General features: G+C 36.5%; 1 protein-coding gene across 4 annotated transcripts; it reads left to right on the top strand.

Annotated features, from left to right (window-relative positions):
• Positions 1-450: 450 nt before the first annotated feature.
• On the top strand, positions 451-19130 carry LOC104113635 (putative callose synthase 8). 4 transcript variants are annotated; one of them, XM_009623859.4, is made up of 41 exons: positions 460-1011; positions 2090-2190; positions 2684-2805; positions 2895-2976; positions 3068-3178; positions 3342-3461; positions 3648-3740; positions 3823-3914; positions 4036-4162; positions 5363-5500; positions 5579-5655; positions 5760-5916; positions 6401-6526; positions 6631-6748; positions 7666-7994; positions 8536-8588; positions 8678-8738; positions 9893-9974; positions 10054-10108; positions 10198-10279; positions 10350-10484; positions 10566-10669; positions 10790-10874; positions 10965-11125; positions 11248-11371; positions 11475-11569; positions 11645-11783; positions 11954-12105; positions 13216-13322; positions 13451-13570; positions 13678-13746; positions 13841-14009; positions 14144-14255; positions 14932-15051; positions 15130-15245; positions 15786-15869; positions 16119-16231; positions 16316-16545; positions 17393-18241; positions 18332-18517; positions 18622-19130. In XM_009623859.4, exons 1-41 carry the CDS (start codon positions 765-767, stop codon positions 18847-18849), a joined length of 5871 nt encoding a protein of 1956 aa, XP_009622154.1. In that variant the 5' UTR covers positions 460-764; the 3' UTR covers positions 18850-19130. The 4 variants fall into 4 exon arrangements, with proteins under 4 accessions (XP_009622155.1, XP_009622154.1, XP_009622152.1 ...); XM_009623857.4 differs by having other exon boundaries at positions 462-1011; positions 10054-10103; positions 10198-10284; XM_009623860.4 differs by lacking the exons at positions 18332-18517; positions 18622-19130 and adding an exon at positions 17208-17275 and having other exon boundaries at positions 451-1011; positions 10054-10103; positions 10198-10284; positions 17393-17522.
• The last annotated feature ends 2356 nt before the right edge of the window (positions 19131-21486 follow it).

Genomic DNA, 21486 nt, shown 5'->3' with positions numbered 1-21486 from the left:
CATCTCGATTACTTTAGTAAGTATTTGTCACCTTCTATCAGTATCGAATAGCTTTGTCCATCAAAGCTTAAGCGTATGAAAATAATTTACTTAACAATTGGTGTTTGCTCATTTTTATTGACGGGGCTAGACCAACCTCAGAATGCAAAGGATCATCCTAGTTTTTGGAAAACTGCAAAGTTCCTTTATGTTTCATAATCTTGCAGTGTAAGTTAAATTAAAGCCCCCAACATTCTACAAGTTCGTACAAAGGGATGAGTCGTGACGTTTCTTCTCTATGTAGTTTTCAACTATGTATACTAATAAATTTGCCTAAAAGTTGACTTGACAAAGAGAGACATTATAAAAACTAAACAAAGGTGAGTTTATCTTAACCTAATTACGAAAACCTAGGGTTAAGTTTCTTGTAAAAAACTGAATGGTCTCTTTATGTTATGTTATGTCATGCCTTAACCAAGTGAACAATGGGTTTGTTGGGTCCCATTTGTTAGCTTTTTTTAACATTAAAATACCCGCCAAGAAGTTGATTCAACTTCCTTTTTTGATTTCCACAGTCCAAAAGATACAGAAAACACAACACAATACAGCATCAAAAGCAAAAGTGAAAAAGATCACATTCCCAAAAGCAACCAAAAAGCAAAATCACACTTTGTTGATACCAAACCAAACAACATGTATATACACTCAAGATCCTATTTTTATACTCTCAAACTCATGCATTATTTCTCCTTTGCATTCCCAAATGTTTCTTGGCTTTCCACAAAATGGCAGAAATTGTACTTGCAGAACCCATTCAAGAAAGTACTTCTTCTACTGCTGCTAGTACCAGCAGAAGAGGTTATACTACAAGCAATGAAAGACCCTTCACTAGATCAATCACTTTCGGGCGAGATCATGTGCCTGAGCCCTTTGACAGTGAGAAATTGCCAGTGACTTTGATTTCAGAAATTCAAAGATTTCTTCGAGTAGCTAATCTTATTGAGTCAGAGGAGCCTCGTGTGGCTTATCTTTGTAAGGCTTTATCTAATTCTTCCTCTGTGATTGCTTGTTTTGCTGTTATAGTTTTAAAAAATGGCAGTGTGTTATTCTTTTCAGTCATGGGTTGATAATTCAATGAACTCGGAGAGGTCGTTTTAGAATTAGATTTAAGTTATATACACTAGCAAGTTAGTAGTTTTTGCACTATCAATGCAATTCTTTTTTTTGGAAAATTCCCAGGAAACCAGCCGCCGCTACCCTTCAGGTGCGCACTGGGTAACTTATTCACTGTGCAATAGCTCGCAAATCATAAACCGTACTAGGCAAGCTCACTCTAACTGAGGAGGCTGCTGGTGAGAGAATCGATCCCAGGTCTCTGCACGTGGGAAATAACTAGTTAATAATAGGTTATTTCTACTATTTTCCATATTACTAAAAGGGCAGTCTGGTAGCATTACTGATTGTTTCCACGGCTCGAACGCATGAACTATTTTCCATGTTACTATCGGGCTTAATACTTATAGTTTAAAAAAAATTAGTCGGTGCACAAAATTCAATTAGGATTACAAGTGCATAGTGTGTGTTCGAAAAAATTCAAGTAGCAACAAGTTAGATTCATTTTCCAATTCAACTTTACCAATACATTTTTCTTAGATAATATGTCCACCACTTTTTGTTATCCCGTTTGACCATAAACTTAGTCAAAATTGGAGAATTTCAACTCATCTGGAAAATAGCTGTCTAATGGTTCTTCTAACTGTCTGTGATTCTCCCTTCAACCATGTATTTTTCTTTCCTGCACCAAGGAGGTTCTTTGAACTACATTGTGGTAAGAAACATTTTTATATTACTGAAATTATGCACATCAAAAACAGTATTTGCTTTTCTAGTTTTTATCTTAGGGATAAAAATTTGAGAAATGAAAAATTGAAGAGTAGTGTGTGCGTTAAAAGTTCTTTTTTTCATCCATACAACCATAATGTACAGAGGAAATGAACGTGCCGAAACAAATATAGTTAATTATTTTCATTTCATTCTTTCCTTCTTCTTTTTGTTAATGTTACTTATTTTCTTTTCAGTGATAAGTGATTAATCCAGATTTCTTAAGCAGGTCGTTTTCATGCTTTTGAAGTAGCGCATAACTTGGACAGGAATTCGAATGGTCGAGGAGTACGGCAGTTTAAAACTGCTCTTCTTCAACGGCTTGAACAGGTACAATCTATCTTCAGAAAGGACAGTTACTCAATCTGAATGTAAATATAGCTGTATTGAAATAGAGCTGCAGGATTCCCTGTCATCTTTAACGTCATTAGTGACTTGAACTAGTAAAAAGCTTTCAGAGGAGAAAAGAAAAACGTATTCTGGAAAATCTAAGATTGGTAGTTTATACTCATAATCTGCATTTGAATTTCTAAACAGAAACTTCACTTTTTTGTTCTAAAGCAGAAACTATTGGACCAAGTCCTCTTTTATAGTCCATACCAGACCTTGAAATGCCAATCTCAAAATTTGCTTCAGTTCTTTGTTTGTAACTTGCAATATGAACTTTCAAGTCTACATTTAGCACCATTTCATTTCATTCCGGACCTACCATCTTCAACTGTTTGAGCAGAGTTAATAGCTTTTGTAATAGTTTCCCGGTACTTTATTTCTATCTAGATCCATGCTATTGAATTGTCATGTTGTCTAATTCTATGAACTATAGGATGAAGAAGTTACTCTCAGGAAAAGGAAGGAAAAGACTGATTTACGTGAACTTAGACGTGCTTATCGTGAGTATAAAGACTACATCATCAAATATGGTGCAGAGAGTCATCTAGAAAATAGGTAATGATTCCACTCTATCAGGGTTTATCTTTGGCACCAAGAGCGCTAATGTCCGTAGAATCACCGTATCATGTTCTCTACTTGCACAGAGAAAGGCTGACTAAAGCACGTGCCATTGCTTCAGTGTTGTTTGAAGTATCGGATACAGTTTCCAGAGCAGCAGGTGTTCAGGTTTTGTTTATGTGATTTCCTTCTCTTATTACTTTGGTTAGCTCAATCTTGGTTGCATGCTAATAGAACCTTCTATGTGTCTTCTTATTAGGCTCTAGCTGGGAGTGAGAGTCGTGATGCCAAATCTGAACTCTTTGTGTCGTATAACATTCTTCCTCTTGATCAAGGAGGAATTCATCATGCAATCATGCAACTCCCTGAGGTATGTATAGATAATTATATGAGTTTAACTGGCTAAATGGTTTTGAGTGTAGCAATTGCTTCCCCTTTTTTCCCATGTTAGGTGAAAAAAGCCTATCTATTGGGCAATTTTGTCTTCTTTCCTTTTGTGTGACAGCTATAATAATGAGCTTAATATTCCACAGATTAAAGTTGCGGTTGCAGCAGTTCGTGATGTTCGTGGTTTGCCTTTCCTGGAAGATTGTCGAAAACACACAACCAACCTGGATTTGTTCAATTGGCTCCAGTTTTGCTTTGGATTTCAAGTATTAACCTCTCTATTGCATTTCAGTTCATAAATTCTCTGTTCAATCACCATTTCTTCTTTGTACATTTTGTTTGTATCAAGGTTATCAAAGCTGGAAAAATCAGTTCCTACGCACTTCTCAATTTAAGCATTTTATCCTCCCTGTCTATGGCATCAATAATTAAAATCACCTTTCTCTTGTCAGGAAGGAAATGTAGCCAATCAGAGAGAGCATTTAATTTTATTACTTGCTAATGCGCATGTTCGGCAGACTCAGAAGCAAGTATTAGTACCCAAGGTGCAGTACAAGTATTACCTGGCTCTTTCTAGTTAAGGTGTCAATTTAATCAGCTATGTTATGCTTGCTTTCCTGGTATTAGCTAGGGGATGTTGCCGTTGATGAGCTGATGAAGAAGTTTTTTAAAAATTATACAGATTGGTGCAAATTTTTGGGACGAAAAAGCAATATTAGGTAAGATAGTCTGTGACAGAACCATAGAATTCAAATTCCTGCTGCTTAGTGGAAGTTGTTATTTCTCTTCTTACTTCACTTCACTCTCTAACAGCTTTTTCGTTATCTCGTCACTGTTCAGGGTTCCATATTTGAAACAGGAGGCTCAGCAATACAAACTTCTGTATATAGGTCTTTATCTTCTGATATGGGGAGAGGCTGCTAATTTAAGATTTATGCCAGAATGCCTGTGTTACATATTTCACCATGTAAGCTGACACTTTATACCATTTCTGTAAAAGTGACTCCATATAAGAATTGACTTGCAGGGAAAGTAGTTTTACTCTGAATTATTACCATATACCAATATTTAATACAAGCTGTCTTCAGAGGTTCAAATAAAATTTAGATAATTTATGTTGTTGGTTCTATTTTCCTCTTTAAAGCAACCTTCATAAGGTGAGCGATTTTTCCGCATGCTGTGCTGTTAGGTTAGTGCGCGTTTGCCTTACAAGAAAGATCTTGATTAAAACTTTCACAGAAATAACCGCATAATGGGCTAATGACATTAACCTTTCTTCTTATTGATGTAAATTACTGTATCTTCCAATACTAAACTTAAAACAGATTCTAAAAGATCTAAAGAAAGGAAATAAGCAAGTATTCAAGGATATTTCATCCAGTGAATTTTCTATAATCAGTCCATGTCCTTTTTGACTTAGTGAAGTTTAATGCCTAAGTTCTTTTATTAGTTTGAAGACTAACCCTACAAAAAGTGTACAGTGCCGCAAAGAAAGAAAAGAAATAATTTAGGACGGTCTAACTGCTTGTTGCTCCATCATTGACCTGATTTTTAGGAGAAGGGATGTCTAATTAATTTCTTAAGCTAGAGATGAGGTTCTGGAAATTTGATGAATAGATGAGACATAGCTATAATTCAGCTATTTATCTAAATTTGGTTAGAAATAAGAATAGGTGGAGGTGAAAATAGTTTGGAAATGGATGGTAAGTGTTTTCTTGCAATGTTTTACTGCAAAATTGCACGCCAAGAAAATGTTGGTGGCAAAGTGTGAAAAGAAAACATTTACACTATCCTCCCTCTTATTCTCAGTCTTGTTTGAGAATTGATTCTTTACTTTCTTGGTATTAGTAAACAAAAGAGAAGCGCTCGTAGAAGCATCTGTTGTGGGTTTTGTTTTGTTTGATCTTTATCACTATAAAGTTCGATGCTAAATTTGGCCCCGTGCTCATGGTCAGTGATATTTTGTCACTTACTATGATGAGTTAGGCGGACATGATCAGCCATCTGCCAGACTTAAGCTACAAAAGTGATGGATCTACATTGATCCTTGATACAGAAGAATAGAGTTTCACCATTATATGTTTTTGCATCTGCAGTCCTGATTCATGATTTAAGCTTCAACATTCATTTGGAGATTGAAATACAACAAATATATTCTCTCTTGCAGATGGCATATGAGTTGCACAGCATGCTAATTGGTGCTGTAAGCATGACAACTGGAGAAAAACTCATGCCAGCTTACCAGGGAAATTCAGAATCTTTTCTGAACAACGTAGTGTCTCCAGTGTATGATGTCATATATAAGGTACTTTAAAGTTTGGACATGCATTTACCTTTGATCTCTGCAATTTCAGTTTCTAACCTTATCTGTGAAACACTTAAGGAAGCAATGAAAAGCAGAAATGGAACAGCTGATCACTCGACATGGAGGAACTATGATGATCTGAATGAGTTCTTTTGGTAGAGCTAACTCTCTCTCTATGCCAATCCTATATTTCAGTTGAGGGACTCCTAAATATATGCCAGGAAGTTTATATGATGCGCTGGTTGCTTCGCCTTTCCAGGTCTCCAGATTGTTTTCAAATAGGTTGGCCCATGCGCCTGGACCATGATTTCTTTTGTATAGGATCTCCAAGTAATCTCAAAGTTCGAAAAGAAAAGGCCTCTGTTGCCAACCAAGAAGGCAACAAAAAGGATGCTAATGAAGATGAAGAAATGGGGGTAAGATACACTTTAGACATTTCAAATTATACCAAATAATGTATGTAGACAGAAGAAAGTGGCCTGTCGTTTCATTGATAATGCAAGTTTGCGTTTTATCTTAATGTATCTCGTATTTGTTTCGTTACCACTTTACCCTTTCTGCTGAATCAAGAAATACTTGGGCTTAAAACCTTTCGACTGCCTAAAGTCTATGGGAAGGGATAAATTTGCTTTTCTCCTTCAATGATACAGCCTTCTGTATATCAATGTGTGGTATTCCTGTTTGTTATGTGTTTGAGCATGGTGACATATTAGCTTTAAAGATTCTCTGTATTAGTGGGGACACAAGTAATTTGCTCTCTACAACTTACTTGTCCGCCTTTTACAATGAAATGTTGAGCTTTGTTGCAACACCAGGACTAATCATGTGCAAATCAGTTGTTTTTTCCAATGTTTAAGATACTGAAATTTCAGAATTACAGTTTCATTTTGTGATCTTCAGATCCTAGTGGATGAGGTGCGGGAACCAAAGTGGCTGGGGAAGATGAGTTTTGTAGAAATCCGCTCATTTTGGCAGATTTTCAGAAGCTTTGACAGAATGTGGAGCTTTTTTATCCTATCACTTCAGGTGTGTTTGGAAAGAGAAGATATTAACAATAGCTTAAGTATACATTCTTGCCGGGTTACTAAATTCCTTTTCTTTTTCTTCCTTTCTTGCCTGTTTTCTTTTAGGCAATGATAATTATGGCATCTCACGATTTGGATTCTCCTCTACAAGTCTTTGATGCAACAGTACTCGAGGATGTTATGAGTATCTTTATCACATCAGCGGTTATTAAACTTGTAAATGGTATGACATGATTTGGAGAAATCTATTAGAGTTTAATCTAAGAAGTGCTAGAAACACAATATAGTGAGTCTAAAACAAAGGTAAGATTGTAAATATCTACTTGAATATAAGTGGTTCCCGTAAGGTACAGAACTATTTTAGGACAGAAGTGATTGCATTATGGCATTTTGACTACCTCATAAGTAGAGATCTCAGGACGCGCCTAAACTTTCCATATCAGCATGTTGGCACCCAGTGAAGTTACTTTTTTCTTATTTTTCAAATATCTTTGAACTTTTATTATTAGAACGGGCACTCTTTTGTCAATAAGTGGGATTCTCTGGGAACTGATAGTTTTTTTTTGAAGGGCATTACTCTATAGCTAATAGAGTGTGATTGTGTGTGATTGTGTGCTTTAGACTGGTAACTAATGAATGTGGGATATTGTCTATGAAGGTATTACTTCAATGGCTATAAGAAAGACTTAGTTTCATACCATAATCTCTTTAAATGCTAATGTCTCTTAAAGATGTCTACTTTTGTAAGCTGCTTCCCCATGAGTTTTTATTTGAGTACAACAACCTGTTTGGTGGTTCTTATGAAGAGCAATTATCTTGTCCAAGATTTAAATTATCTTGAAAATACGGTTTCCTTTTCTTCCTGAATAAAATGTTTCCTCCCAGTTCACTGTTAAATAATCTTTCATGACTATTTTAGTTCTCCAAAATTGCAATGGTCACTCTTCCATGTATAGTTAGTTTTGGTCTTAAGCATCAGAATGTCATCTCCAAGCGCCTATGTATATTGGTGAGCAAATATTTTGGCTAGGACCACTAGGTCTCTTTTATTGTCTACTGCTTTTCTTATTTGATTTATTTTATTGTCTACCTGCCTATCATAAATTAAGACAAAACGAGTGAAGATTCTCATTCTTGCAGCTATTCTTGATATCATCTTTACATGGAAAGCTCGATGTACAGTGGACCCCAATCAAACTCTGAAACATGTGCTGAGGGTGGTTGTTGCTATGATGTGGACCATCATTCTTCCCATATATTATGCTAGTTCTCGTAGAAAATATACTTGTTATTCAACTCAAAGTGGGAGTTGGCTTGGAGAGTGGTGCTATTCTTCCTATATGGTTGCAGTTGCATTCTACTTGATGACCAATGCAATTGACATGGTTCTATTTTTTGTGCCTGTGGTTGGAAAGTATATCGAGACCTCCAATTACCGGATATGCATGTTCTTATCCTGGTGGACTCAGGTAAACCTTCAGTGTCCTGATCCTAGCCTGCACAAATGTGTTGGAGCAATGCAGTCAAAGATTCTAAATATTTTAGGGTTGCAATACATACTGTTTATTATCGTTTGTCCTGCTACAGCTTCTTTTGATTTTTCAGCCTGCTTAGGACTAATTCATGAATGTTTTCTGGAATCTACAAGATATCTGAGCTTAACTGCATATCAATTGCCAACTATTTGAGCAGATAAATCACCAGACTGCAAAAGAAATTTGAAGAATAAAATAGAAGTAACGATAAAAAATATCCAGTCATCTCATCTTATGTTGACCAAATCTTAATCCTATCATGAGATTTGCAAACAGGATTTGCATGAATAAGGTGTTTCTTTCTTGAACTTCATATTTAGTATTTTGAGAGTAAAGTCAATATCATGTTGGTCTGACCTATAATTCTATGACCTAAAAGAGTTCTGACAAAGCAAAGTGCTTTTTCATCTTACTTAATGGTATGTGTTTCTTATTCATTATATGTCAGTGTTGAGTTTTTGTATTCAAAATGCAGCCTAAGCTATATGTTGGCCGAGGAATGCAAGAAAGCCAAGTCTCCCTTCTAAAGTATATCCTATGTACCTACTCTGAGCCTTTTTTATTATTTTAAGTATTCTCTTGATGGGTTCCTCATTAAGCCTTATTTCTGGTTTTAGGTATACCATTTTTTGGATGCTCTTGTTAATAAGCAAATTCATATTTAGCTACGCGTTTGAGGTGAGTGGTTCTAAGCCTTATTTTTGGCTTACAAGCTAGTATTACTAATTAGATCATTGACATGTCCCTTTTTTTTAATGCATGAGCAGTGAATCAGAAAATAAGTTTATTTTATGAATGTTTATGAGTTTCTTATATATTGTCTACCCAAAGTTTTTAGTATGTTAGTGTTGTCTGTCTAGAAGACTAGTGCTTATTAGATGACTCTTATTATAATAGAGATATAACTACTAGAGTATATTAGAGAACCTCTAGTGTTAGATAATCCTGAAGTATAGTGTACTGAAATATTATGGACCAAAACAGAGCATTTATGATAATGAGGATTCATACAACCGACCCCAACTAGCTTGGGATGAGGCATAGTAGTTGTAGTTGTGCTGTATTTTCTAAAAGAACACATGGTCAATATCATCTGAGTTTTCGACACTCTTTATCTGAACAATGAGTTGAATAACATTACTGCGCTATCCTGCAATAATTGCTTTACCTCTTCTTGGTATGATGTATAATGTTTTTAAGAATAATCCTTCCTTTGATAAAGTTATTCATTTCTAAAACTATTAAGGAAAATATTTTCACCAAATAAAGGTAAATGATTTACGTCATTTTGCATAAGTCAGTTTCTAGTCCAACTCCTTGATTCCTGATCCATATACTTTGTTGCTAACAACTTGTAAAACATTATTTGTGCTCCTTACTGATCTTAAAATATCACCCGATGCCTCCAGCCCATGTTCAACGCCCACCCTCCTCCACTATCACATTTATCAACTTTTGTATCCAATGAGACACTGAAATTGACGTGGGAAATGATTTTCTCTAGTGGAACTATTCCCAAGGAATATATTTTCTGTCGGAAACATCTTATGTTATAGCAAATAGGGCCTTACAATTTGATTTTCTGAAAGTTGCAATTGAACAGCATACTATCAGATGCAAAAATTGATATCCCTTCTTTACAATGATGTTACCAACTAACGTTAAAATTATGTGCAAATCCCAAGTCCTTGACTTGTAGAGAAATTCTTTAACATTCAACAGGATATGTTTATTTGTCTGCTCTGAAAGACTTGGGAAGAAACATCTTTTCAATTAACCTGTGTAGAAATCTTTTCCCACAAGCTCATGTTAACTTTTCATGAAATATCCAGATAAAACCACTTATATCACCTACAAGACAGATCATGGCAATCGGGGTGAAAAATTATGACTGGCACGAGCTTTTCCCTAAAGGTAATGTCTAACCTTTTATCTTCTTAAGTAGCTGAAGAGTGTAGATTGTAAATCCTCTGAATGATTTCTTCCAATTTAGTCAAGAGCAATGCTGGAGCAATAGCTGCTATATGGGCTCCAATTGTACTTGTAAGGTCTATTAAGATTTCATCGTATCTTTCTGAAGCTTCATTTTCTTTTGTTTACATAAATCTCTTCTGTGCTGAATTTGTTGTTGTTTCAGGTATATTTCATGGATGCACAAATCTGGTATTCTGTTTACTGTTCCATCTTTGGCGGAGTGTATGGAATCCTCCACCATCTTGGTGAGGTGAGTTATTTTTAGTTAATTTTAAACCGTTATATGGATACTCTCATATCTTTTGTTCACCACAGATTCGGACGCTAGGAATGCTGAGAAGTAGATTTCACACGTTACCTGATGCTTTCAATGCTCGTCTTGTCCCACCCCAAGCAAAAGATACTGGAAACATTCTAAAGAATTGGCTCATCCCTCTGACGTTCCAAAAGGTTTTTACAATTGGTTTTTTAAGTTTACTTTCCAATTCTTTAAAATTCTCTATCTCATCCCTTTGGAGTTCCGTTTGGCAGAACTTTCACTTTTCAGAAAGGGAAAAGAACAATGTTGTAAAGTTTGTTCTTGTATGGAACCAAATCATCAATAGCTTCCGGGAGGAGGACGTGATAAGTGACAGGTTAATTATTTCTCTCTAGCTCTATCCCGATTAAAAAAAAAAAGAATTATTTCTTTCTAGCTTATGTGGACATGATGTTCTTTACTAAAAAGCTAAGAACTCTGTAATAACTGACAACAGGGAGATGGATTTGATGAAAATGCCTGTATTTTCAGAATTATTCTCTGGTCGAGTTTGTTGGCCTGTTTTTCTTTTAGCAGATAAGGTACCATGTTAAGCTTGGAGCTTTGTCTAATTTTACATTAGCTTGCATGTTATTCATTATTGTTTTGACTTGTTCTCCGTCTTTTGGTAGCTTTCGAAAGCACTAAGTATTGCACGAGACTTTGAGGGAAAGGATGAAGTGCTTTTAAGAACAATAAAGAAGGACACGTACATGTACATGGTTGTGACAGAGTGTTATGAATCACTGAAATACATCCTCGAAATTCTTGTTGTTGGTGACCTTGAGAGAAGGTTGTACAGACTATATTATTTCAAATGCAATTTAATATTGATACCAATACTGCGGACAACACTTTCTGCATTTTTACTCTATTTTAGAGTCCCAATTCATGGCATGGTTGTCCACTTTTCAGGGTCATTTCTGGTATATTAGATGAGATTGAGGAATGTATTCAAAGATCAACACTTCTCAAGGACTTGAAGATGAGTGAATTACCGGTTCTAAGTGCTAAGTGTATTACATTGCTTGAGCTTCTGGTAAATTTGCACGCAAACATCAACCTTTTGCTCCTTTACTATTACCAATTTCTTCATTTGTCCCACTCACGATTTCCATATTGACGCAAATCGGTATATCAAGATTGAGGGAAATGAAAGCCACCATAACAAAGTCGTATTGGCACTTCAAGATATCTTTGAGCTCGTAATAAGTGATTTGATGTTAAATGGATCAAGGTTAGATGGCTGAAGAATTTCAAGTCATAAGATTCTTATATTTGTTGTGTGTCTAATCATCCTGCATGGTTGTAGAACAATGGAGTTACTTTATGCTCACCTGCAAAGTGGGGAAGAGGTCGCTGAACTTTTCAGTTGGATTGAACCACCACTGTTTGCATCTAAGCATTCAATCCATTTTCCATTGCCAGATAGTGGTTCTTTAATGGAAAAGGTGCTGCAACTCACTTTACTACTTATCTTTCTCTTACTCTTGTATATGCAAGTTCTTATATCTGAAAGGTTCATCTTTTTTTCATCCACGAACTTCCCTCTAACTAAAAACATATGCATAGCTACACAAACCCATTGCGTTTATGGCGACTTGTTTAATTTCAATGGTAGGTCAAGCGGTTCCGTTTACTGCTTACTGTAGAAGATAAAGCACTGGGTATACCTACCAACTTGGAGGCTCGCAGGCGGATTTCCTTTTTCGCCACTTCTCTGTTTATGAACATGCCTAATGCCCCAAAGGTGCGGAACATGTTATCATTCAGGTCAGATTTCATCACATTTGCTTAATATTTTTGTCACTTTGAACTCTTAGCGTAACTTTAAATTTCTTATCTCATGTCTGCTTTTTGTGAAAGGAAATAATCGTAGTGGAAGGTTTTTTTTTCTTCAAACAACAAGTATCTGGTTCAGCTATTCAATCAAATGATATTGAGCATGTTTCTCATCAATTCTCGAGAAACGAGTGTGCTATTTCTTTGCAAAAACTATGTTCAATTTCATTCTTGGACATGCCACCAAGATCTCCTCGTTAGTTGGGAGAAGAACCCAATCAAATAAGATTTTTGGAAAAAACATATAGAGAATGCTTTGGTTGGACAAAATTTCGATAGTAAACAAGGACCAACCTTTTCGTCAAAAAACCAAGTTTATCAGTCAAACATTCAATATAATTGCACAAGATCTAGTTCAGGTAGTATAAAGGATCTTGTCATTAAAGATATTTGGATTCTGTTAGTAATGAGAAATTTGAAATATCGCATTGTGATTGATCAAAAAGATATTCAACAGCGTAAAGAAATATTGGTTCTTTGGGACCTTTTCCTTTCTCATGTTTCTGACACCTTTTTGGTTATTCAATTCCCCAGCTGTTCATAGAATCTGAGTAGATGTTTAATCCTTTGTTTCTGTAGAAAAGTGGAAGGATTTTTTGGGAACTGCAAGTTCCATCTGTTCTTTCTTCTCTGCTAGATGATCAAGGTCCACTAGAGATCAAAAATTCGTTAAGGACCAAAAGATCTTTCTTCAAAATAAAGAGATGGTTATAAAACTAATATAAATATGTATACAAAAGCGCATCGTGTGATGTGTGGATTAGGTGCACATCACAGGTTCAAACCTTGTTGCAGATAAAATCCTGATATTTAAGTGGAGAAGGGTAGAGGATGGGCCCATTATCCACCGAGTTTCAAACCATGCCACTGGCCCTAGGGAATTTCTCGGATATCAAAATGCTGTCTCAATTCTTCCTGTTTCACCTAAAGCTGACAAATCAATTGAACTTGTCAAGCACAACAGTTTAAGATGAGAGTCTCACTATTCTTGTAAACAGATTTCATCAATATATCAACTTATGAAACTTGTTTATCTCACAGTGTTTTAACTCCACACTACATGGAGGAAGTTAAATTTTCAAAGAAGGAGCTCAATTCAACAAAACAAGGGGTCGCTATCCTTTTCTATTTGAAAAACATATTTCCAGGTTGCTACCACAAAACTTATCTGTGACTTTAGAGATTGGGAGAGAGAGGGAGAGAGAGCTCTTTCCATCTCATAAGTTAAGGTCCAATTGTGATTCATTAAATCTTAATTTTAATTATATATTGTCAGATGAATGGGAAAACTTTTTGGAGCGCATGGAAAGGGAAAGATCAGATGAATCTAATGATGAACTCGAGGAAGAAGAACGAAATTGGGCTTCTTTCCGAGGGCAAACTCTAAGCAGAACAGGTGGAATAATCTTTCATTTAAATGTGATTTCCATAAAAAGTGTAAATCTAAACTCTGTTCTTACTAGAGATGTTCTTTATTCTGTTTTCTTTCTTTCAACAAAACAGTCCGAGGAATGATGTATTACAGGAAAGCGCTGAAGTTGCAAGCTTTTCTTGACATGGCTGAGGATGATGGTTTGTCAAAACAACAATTCAGATGTTTTGCTTTTCACCCCATCCCCATATTTGACTAAAGAGGACGTTGTTTGCATTTTCTATCTTTCCCCAGATATCCTCCAAGGTTATGATGCAATTGAGAAGAAAAATGATACATTATCAGCTCAACTTGAAGCCTTAGCAGACATGAAATTTACACATGTTGTGTCTTGTCAAATATATGGATCACAGAAGAACTCTGGCGACCCTCAGGCCAAAGACATACTTGATTTGATGATAAGGTGCTTTTTTTCGATGAAACTTCATTCTGGACATTATTGTACTTGAATAGAAGTTTTTAAGCAATTTAGAAATGTTATTTTGTGGATGTATTGCTGAAAGGTACCCTTTCCTTCCTTTTTTTGGGTAATTAAAGGTACCCTTCCTTGCGTGTTGCTTATGTTGAGGAGAAAGAAGAAATTACGGCAGACAAGCCGCGAAAAGTTTATTCATCTATTCTAGTTAAAGCTGTTAACGGTTTTGACCAGGTATGAAAAAGAAATATCTCAGCAGTTGAATATATTAAATAGAAACATCGCTTCAAGAAAGTGTAATTCCACCATGCTTGTCGGATAGGAAATAATTTGTTATCCCCGGGTTTTCATGATCATTAATGGAATTTGTATATCTTTGTATCCATATTCTGTGGCATTTTACTAGGGTCAAGGACAAGTGATTTCCTGCATGCTGTATTGCTGGTGTTAGTTGAAGAGTCTCAAAGTTAATAGTTGGCTTTTATCAAAAGAGTATATGTAGTTAATATGTCAGAAAAGGATGAGATTATATCACCTCCTTCCAGTTTTACTTTTACTTGTGATACTTTTGGACTTGCATAAGACAATTTTAATTTGATCGTTCTAGTCTATTAAGTTGTTTAATAGATTTGAAGTCTGGAAACTTGTGAAGGATATATACTCTAATGTGTTAGGGTGAATATTCCTAATTAGAAAAACAATAAGAAATTTTTCTTTTTCCCTATGTTATTATTCTTAGGGTGAATATCCCTAGTCTGTCCTTTTCTTCACTTGGTTAGGCCTTTTAGTTTCAAATTCTTCTGATGTAGGTACTTCTATTTGAGGTGAATAAGGTACCTTAATTAATCAGAATGAACATTGTCTGTTAATAGTGTATCTTATCCTTACAATTGTTTGTCAACTGTTATAGGAAGTATACCGCATAAAGCTTCCTGGCCCACCAAATATTGGAGAGGGGAAACCGGAAAATCAAAATCATTCCATAATTTTCACACGTGGTGAAGCTCTCCAAACCATTGACATGAACCAGGTATTCATCAGCCTTCATTTTATGGAAAAAGAAAAAAGAATAATCTCATATATGTGTTCTAATAGTTTGTTCTTACAGGATAGCTATTTAGAAGAAGCTTTGAAAGTACGAAATATCTTGCAAGAGTTCCTGAAAGACCATGGTCGGCGGCATCCTACGGTACTTGGCATGAGAGAGCACATATTTACAGGGAGGTCAGCATCTGAGAATTATGATTACAATGACCTGATTATACAATTTTTCCATCTTTTCTTTAGCCGAGTGTCTATCGGAAATAATATCTCTGCCCTTCCAGGGTAGGGGTAAGGCTGCGTGCATCCTACCCTCCCCAGACCCCGCTTGTGGGATTACACTGGGTTGTTGTTGTATAATAGCCAGCTTTGGTTAGGGGTAAGAATGTTATCTGGAGTTCATTTTTCATTGTTAATCTCCAATATGGAGATAGCCAGTTTTACACATTGTTCTTGGGTTAGGGTTAAAGTTTGAGTTCTGAACTTTACTAAGTTGAATTACCATAGTTGGCTATTTGAATCCAGTGCCATTTGTTTTTAGCTATACATGTGGATTGGGAATTCCTGCATCAACTACATTGTCAACGAGAATATTAATGCCTGTTACGCAGAACGAGTTAACTCTAAAAAGAGGATAATAGATATTAAAAGAAAATAAGAATAAAGAAGAGAAATTTTTGAATTAAATGCTAAAGAAGCTTCCATCCACTTCTCTGATTGCAGTGTTTCTTCTTTAGCTTGGTTTATGTCCTATCAAGAGACCAGTTTTGTTACCATTGGCCAGAGGCTTCTGGCTAATCCACTCAGGTAATTTACGGCCTATTTTATACATGCTTACTTTTATGTTATAATAATCAAAAGATTAATAAGGAAATAATCTTTGGGGATAAAAGATCAGTTCTATATTCCTTTCCAAAAGTCACATTGTGTTTTTCTTGTTCTCTGCATAAAGGAAAACAAGAATATATTCAGTTTGCTTACAGCAACTGTCTCTCTTTTTTTTAAAAAAAATTTATATATATTATTTTTTACTTTCTTTTCCATCGAAAATTTCAGGGTCAGGTTCCATTATGGTCACCCGGATTTGTTTGACCGAGTATTTCATTTGACAAGAGGTGGCATTAGCAAAGCATCCAAAACAATCAACTTGAGCGAAGACGTTTTTGCAGGTTTTCCACTTAATGCAAATTGTTTATTTGAACATCATAGAGTTGTACAGATTAGCAAGCACTTGACTCTCTGATGTAATGTAGGATTTAACACAACTCTGAGACGGGGATATGTCACGTATCTTGAGTACATGCAAGTCGGAAAAGGCCGTGATGTAGGCCTTAACCAGATTTCAAAGTTTGAAGCTAAAGTTGCCAATGGAAACAGCGAACAAACAATCAGCCGTGATATATACCGCCTTGGTCATAGATTTGACTTCTTCCGAATGCTCTCTTGTTATTTTACAACCGTTGGCTTCTACTTCAACAGCCTGGTAACTATGTTACATCCTGTAATTTATCTTCTTTTTGCTGTCTTTGAACATGAAATTTGTTTAGTACGTCATGAATGAGCTTCTTGGAAACTCGACCTGCTTCGTCACACTTGCAACCTTTTTTAATAAAATCTTTGCGTGGTGAGGGATCAAAATGGCTTAACTGATGCAATTCTCTCTTCCTCCATCCGGAAATGCTTTACCTGCTTTCTGTTTTGGTCCTTGAAAAAGGCGACCTCTTTCTTACTCCAACAAGTGAAATTAACATAAACCATTACTTCACTTGCAACTTTATTAATACTTAGTACTCAGTAGTTTTTAGTCAAACTTGGAGTTTATCCTTTTTTACTGTCTCTAAGTACTAGACTTTCTTACTAAGCATTAGTATGCGACTTGGAACCGTGGTCTGATTCGACACTTCTGACGTTCTCTGTAAAGTCTTTGCATCGGTGAAGAGTTGGTTTAACTGCTGCAATTTTATTATTATTCCATCCAATACTTGACCTATTTTCCTTCTGTCCTTAACAGAAAACTGGACTCTTGTTCGCTTTAACACGTGAAACTAACATCTTCTTAATCAACTACTTCGTATTTCTAATAATTATTTCTATTAAACTCATAGAATAATCAATTCAAACATTTTACTCTGATTAACTGTGTAGGTTAGACTATGTGATATTTTCTGAGTCCAAGGGAGTACCTTATTTGCTTAATCAAGAAATTTACAGTGGTAATTCTTATAAATAATTCAAGCGTTTCAGCTTCCATATTCTCTTGGTCTCCTGAGATACACTTGGCTATGCTGATTTCTATGTCTCTTTTAATCCCTGTTATCAAAACTTTGCAGCTATCAGTGATTACGATATATGTGTTTCTCTACGGGCAGCTATACCTGGTATTAAGTGGTCTACAAAGAGCCCTTCTCATTGAGGCGAAATTGCAAAACATAAAATCACTGGAAACAGCTCTAGCTTCTCAGTCATTTATCCAGCTTGGACTTTTAACGGGGTTACCAATGGTGATAGAGTTGGGACTTGAGCGAGGGTATCTTAATGCCCTTAAAGATTTTGTTCTCATGCAATTGCAACTGGCTGCTGTTTTCTTTACTTTTTCCTACGGAACAAAATCTCACTATTATGGCAGAACAATTCTTCATGGGGGTGCCAAGTATAGACCCACTGGTCGTAAAGTAGTGGTTTTTCATGCGAGCTTCACCGAAAACTATAGACTTTACTCTCGGAGTCACTTTATAAAAGGATTTGAACTTCTGCTTCTATTAATTGTTTATGATTTGTATAGGCGATCATACGAGAGCAACATGGCATATGTTTTAACAACTTATGCTATATGGTTCATGTCATTGACTTGGTTGTTTGCGCCGTTTCTGTTTAATCCTTCTGGATTTGACTGGGGCAAGATAATGGATGACTGGAAAGATTGGAACAAGTGGATCAATCAGCAAGGTGGTATAGGGATACAACAAGACAAAAGTTGGCAGTCTTGGTGGAATGACGAACAAGCTCATCTTCGTCATGCAGGGTTATTTTCTCGGTTAATTGAGATTCTCCTTTCACTAAGATTTTTCCTTTACCAGTATGGACTGGTGTATCACCTAGACATATCCGGCTCCCATAAAAATTTCCTAGTCTATGTGCTCTCATGGGTTGTCATTGCTTTTATTTTCCTCTTGGTCAAGGTAAGCTTCTTTCTTCACATTGTTTTGACTAGTATCTAATTTCTTGTTAACATTGTTCACTTTTTTAATGAATTCTCCAACATGACACAGGTGCTGAATATTGGAAGGCGGGTTTTAAGTGCAAACCATCAGTTAACTTTCCGGCTGTTTAAAGCTTTTATTTTCCTAGGAGTTGTAGCTACTACTATTACCCTCTCAATCATATGTCATCTGTCCGTGAAAGACTTGATTGTCTGCTGTCTAGCTTTTCTACCAACTGGTTGGGGCTTCATATTGGTATATGTTCTTCCTAAAAGCCTTGATGTTGTACTACTTTCTGCTTGTCCGATTGTTTTCTCGTTTAAATCTTTTTATTGCATAAATGGTTGTTTTTTCCTCAGGTTGGGCAAGCAGTGAGACCCAAGATTGAAGGTACTGGATTATGGCACTTCACTCGGGTGTTTGCTCGGGCTTATGACTATGGAATGGGTGTTGTTCTTTTTGCACCTATATCTTCATTGGCTTGGCTTCCAATAATTTCAGCTTTCCAAACTCGGTTTCTGTTTAATGAGGCTTTCAGTAGGAGGTTGCAAATTCAGCCAATTCTCGCAGGAAAGAAGAACCATTAGTGATCTCTCCTTGGAACAACTCGGTTTTGACTACATAACTTGCACGTGCATATACTTCATTTTTTAGTACTGTAGAAGACCAAGATGTCTAGGTTACTTTCAGTAAAATAGTAAAAGCCATCTTGTCATGTGGATATAATATATTCAATAGGTTAGCAATAGGTTATATTCTTTTATGTATAGATTTACTACTTTGATAAGGTACAGTGCATAGACGTTTGATGAATACACAACTATCAAAATATACTACCCTTATGAAAAGTCAGTATTATTTTTTGCTACAGTACCTAATCACATAGGGTAACTTTGTGGCATCAATCGAAGAGACTATGTAATGACCTGGACGGTCGATTTGTGTATTGTAGCCCCTTTTCCCTATTTATTATCTCTTCTATGTTCATTTGTAGTTATGTGACTTGTCGGGGTGGTTGGTCTGGTTTCGGGTATGTTTCGGATGAATTGGGACACTTAGTCTCAAGGTTGGAAGTTTAAGTTGGAAGAGTTGGAAGAAATTTGACTTTTGTGTAGACAACTCCGGAATAGAGTTTTGATGGTTCTGATAGTTTCGTATGGTGATTTTGGACTTAATTGTATGTCCGGATTTAGATTTGAAGGTCAGTAAGTTATTTTGGCTTAAATTGGCGAAAGTTGGAAAGTTGAAAGTTTGGAAGGTTGTTAGGTTTGACCGAGAGTTGACTATATTGATATCGGTTTCAGATTTTAGTTTAGAGAGTTGGGATAGGTCAGTTGTGTCATTTGGGACTTGCATACAAAATTTGAGGTCATTCAGAGTTGATTTGATATGGTTCGGCATTGCTTTTAGAAGTTGGAAGTTTATTAGACTTGAATTGATATGTGATTCGTGGTTTTGGTATTGTTTGATTTGATTTGAAACTTCGAGTAAGTTTGTATTGTGTTTTAGGACTTGTTGGTGTGATTGGACGGGGTCTTGGGTCCTCAGGCGTGTTGCGGATGAGTTTCAGACCATTTTCTTCATGTTTGGACAGCTGATGTAGTGTCTGGTGTGTACTTCTTCGCGTTCGCGACACAGGGGTCGAGTCTCCGACATAGGGGTCGCGTTCGCGAACGCTCTTCTTGATGGGCTGATGGACTTTTCTTCGCATTCGCGAATGGGTGACCGCGATTGCGATGCTTTGGAGGGTTATGGCCTTCGCGAACGCGAGCAGGGAGCCCGTTCGCGATGAAGGCATGCAGGCGGGGAGTGGGGCATCAGGCATCAGGCCTTAGGCCTTCGTGTTCGCGCGGGAGGCTTTGTGTTCGCGTAGCTTGGGGTCATTTGGTCATCGCATTCACGATAAGCTTGTCGCATTTGCGAAGGAGGATTTGGCAGTTGGTGAGATTTATGCTTCGCAAACGCGAGGCATCTTCCGCATTCGCGAAGGGAAATGACTGGGCAGACTGTTTAAAATCTGGGTTAGAGTTATTATATCATATTTTGAGTTGTAAAGCTAGGTTTTGGGCAATTTTGGAGGGGATTTTCATGATTTGGTTCAGGGTAAGTGTTTTTTACTTGGATTTGTTCATTATTCATGATTCCATCTTAGTTTTTATCATTTAATTGGTGATTTGAATTAGAGAAATGGGGCATTTTAGTAAAAACTTCCTAAAATGAAAATTGAGGATTTGAAGGTGGAATTGAGGTCGGAGTTGGATGAAATTGGTATAGTTGAACTCATAATTGAATGAGTGTTCGGAATTTGTGAGCTTGACCGGGTTCAGGGGTGCGGGCCTAGGGTTGACCTTTTGGGTTGACTTTTTTACTTTGATAAAGATCGAAACTTTATTTTTTGAAGTTGTTTCATACGACATTATTTGTTGATATTAAGTTGTTTGTGACTAGATTTGAGTCGTTTGGAGGCCGATTCGTGGAGGAATGGCTTTTTGGAGTATTGATTCGCGCGTTTGAGGTAAGTGACACATCTAAACTTGGATTTGAGGGTATTTAACCATGGGAACTATGTTATATGAAAGATATTGGGGTGACGTACGCGCTGGGTGATGGGCATGTGTACGCACCAGTGTGTTCATGGTTTGGGGAGGCCTTTAGGCTATTATCGGGCATGTTTTGCTATCATGTCTTATTATACCCGTGTTTTCGCTATTTGTTCGGTTATTTGAACTGTGAATCATGTTAGATATCATGTCTAGGCTATGTGCTATTTGTTTGAGACTTGATAGTGTTATTCTTGTCGTTTCTGAGCTATTTGTATTAATTGTACATATATTCTCCGTCATGATGCTATATCCGAGTATGATATCTCTATCTCAGTATTTCTTATTTGATTCCTCACATGTTGTTGATGCCGCTTATGTGTAACATTGTTAAATTGAGTATTCTGAGATGTATTATCTGAGACTTGAATGGTAAATGACTCAGTTGGGCCAAAGAGCCGATTTGATATTGATTTTGAGGTGACGCGTATGCCAGGCCCATATTGGGCTAAGTGTTATTGTTTTGGGACCATGCGTGTACTAGGCCTCACTATTGGACTATATGATTATGATTAGAGCTTGGGCAGAATCCGCCTATTCCGGAGGCTGATATGCTAATAGTGGGTGCAGGCACAATGTTTTATATACGTGTTTGATGATGGACAGATATGCCAAGCACCCGTA

The sequence above is a fragment of the Nicotiana tomentosiformis genome, chromosome 7 (genome assembly GCF_000390325.3).
Source record: "Nicotiana tomentosiformis chromosome 7, ASM39032v3, whole genome shotgun sequence".
NCBI classification, from domain to species: Eukaryota; Viridiplantae; Streptophyta; class Magnoliopsida; order Solanales; family Solanaceae; genus Nicotiana; species Nicotiana tomentosiformis.
The sequence above is the reverse complement of the archived record's forward strand: the minus strand, read 5'-3'. Positions and strand labels throughout refer to the sequence as shown.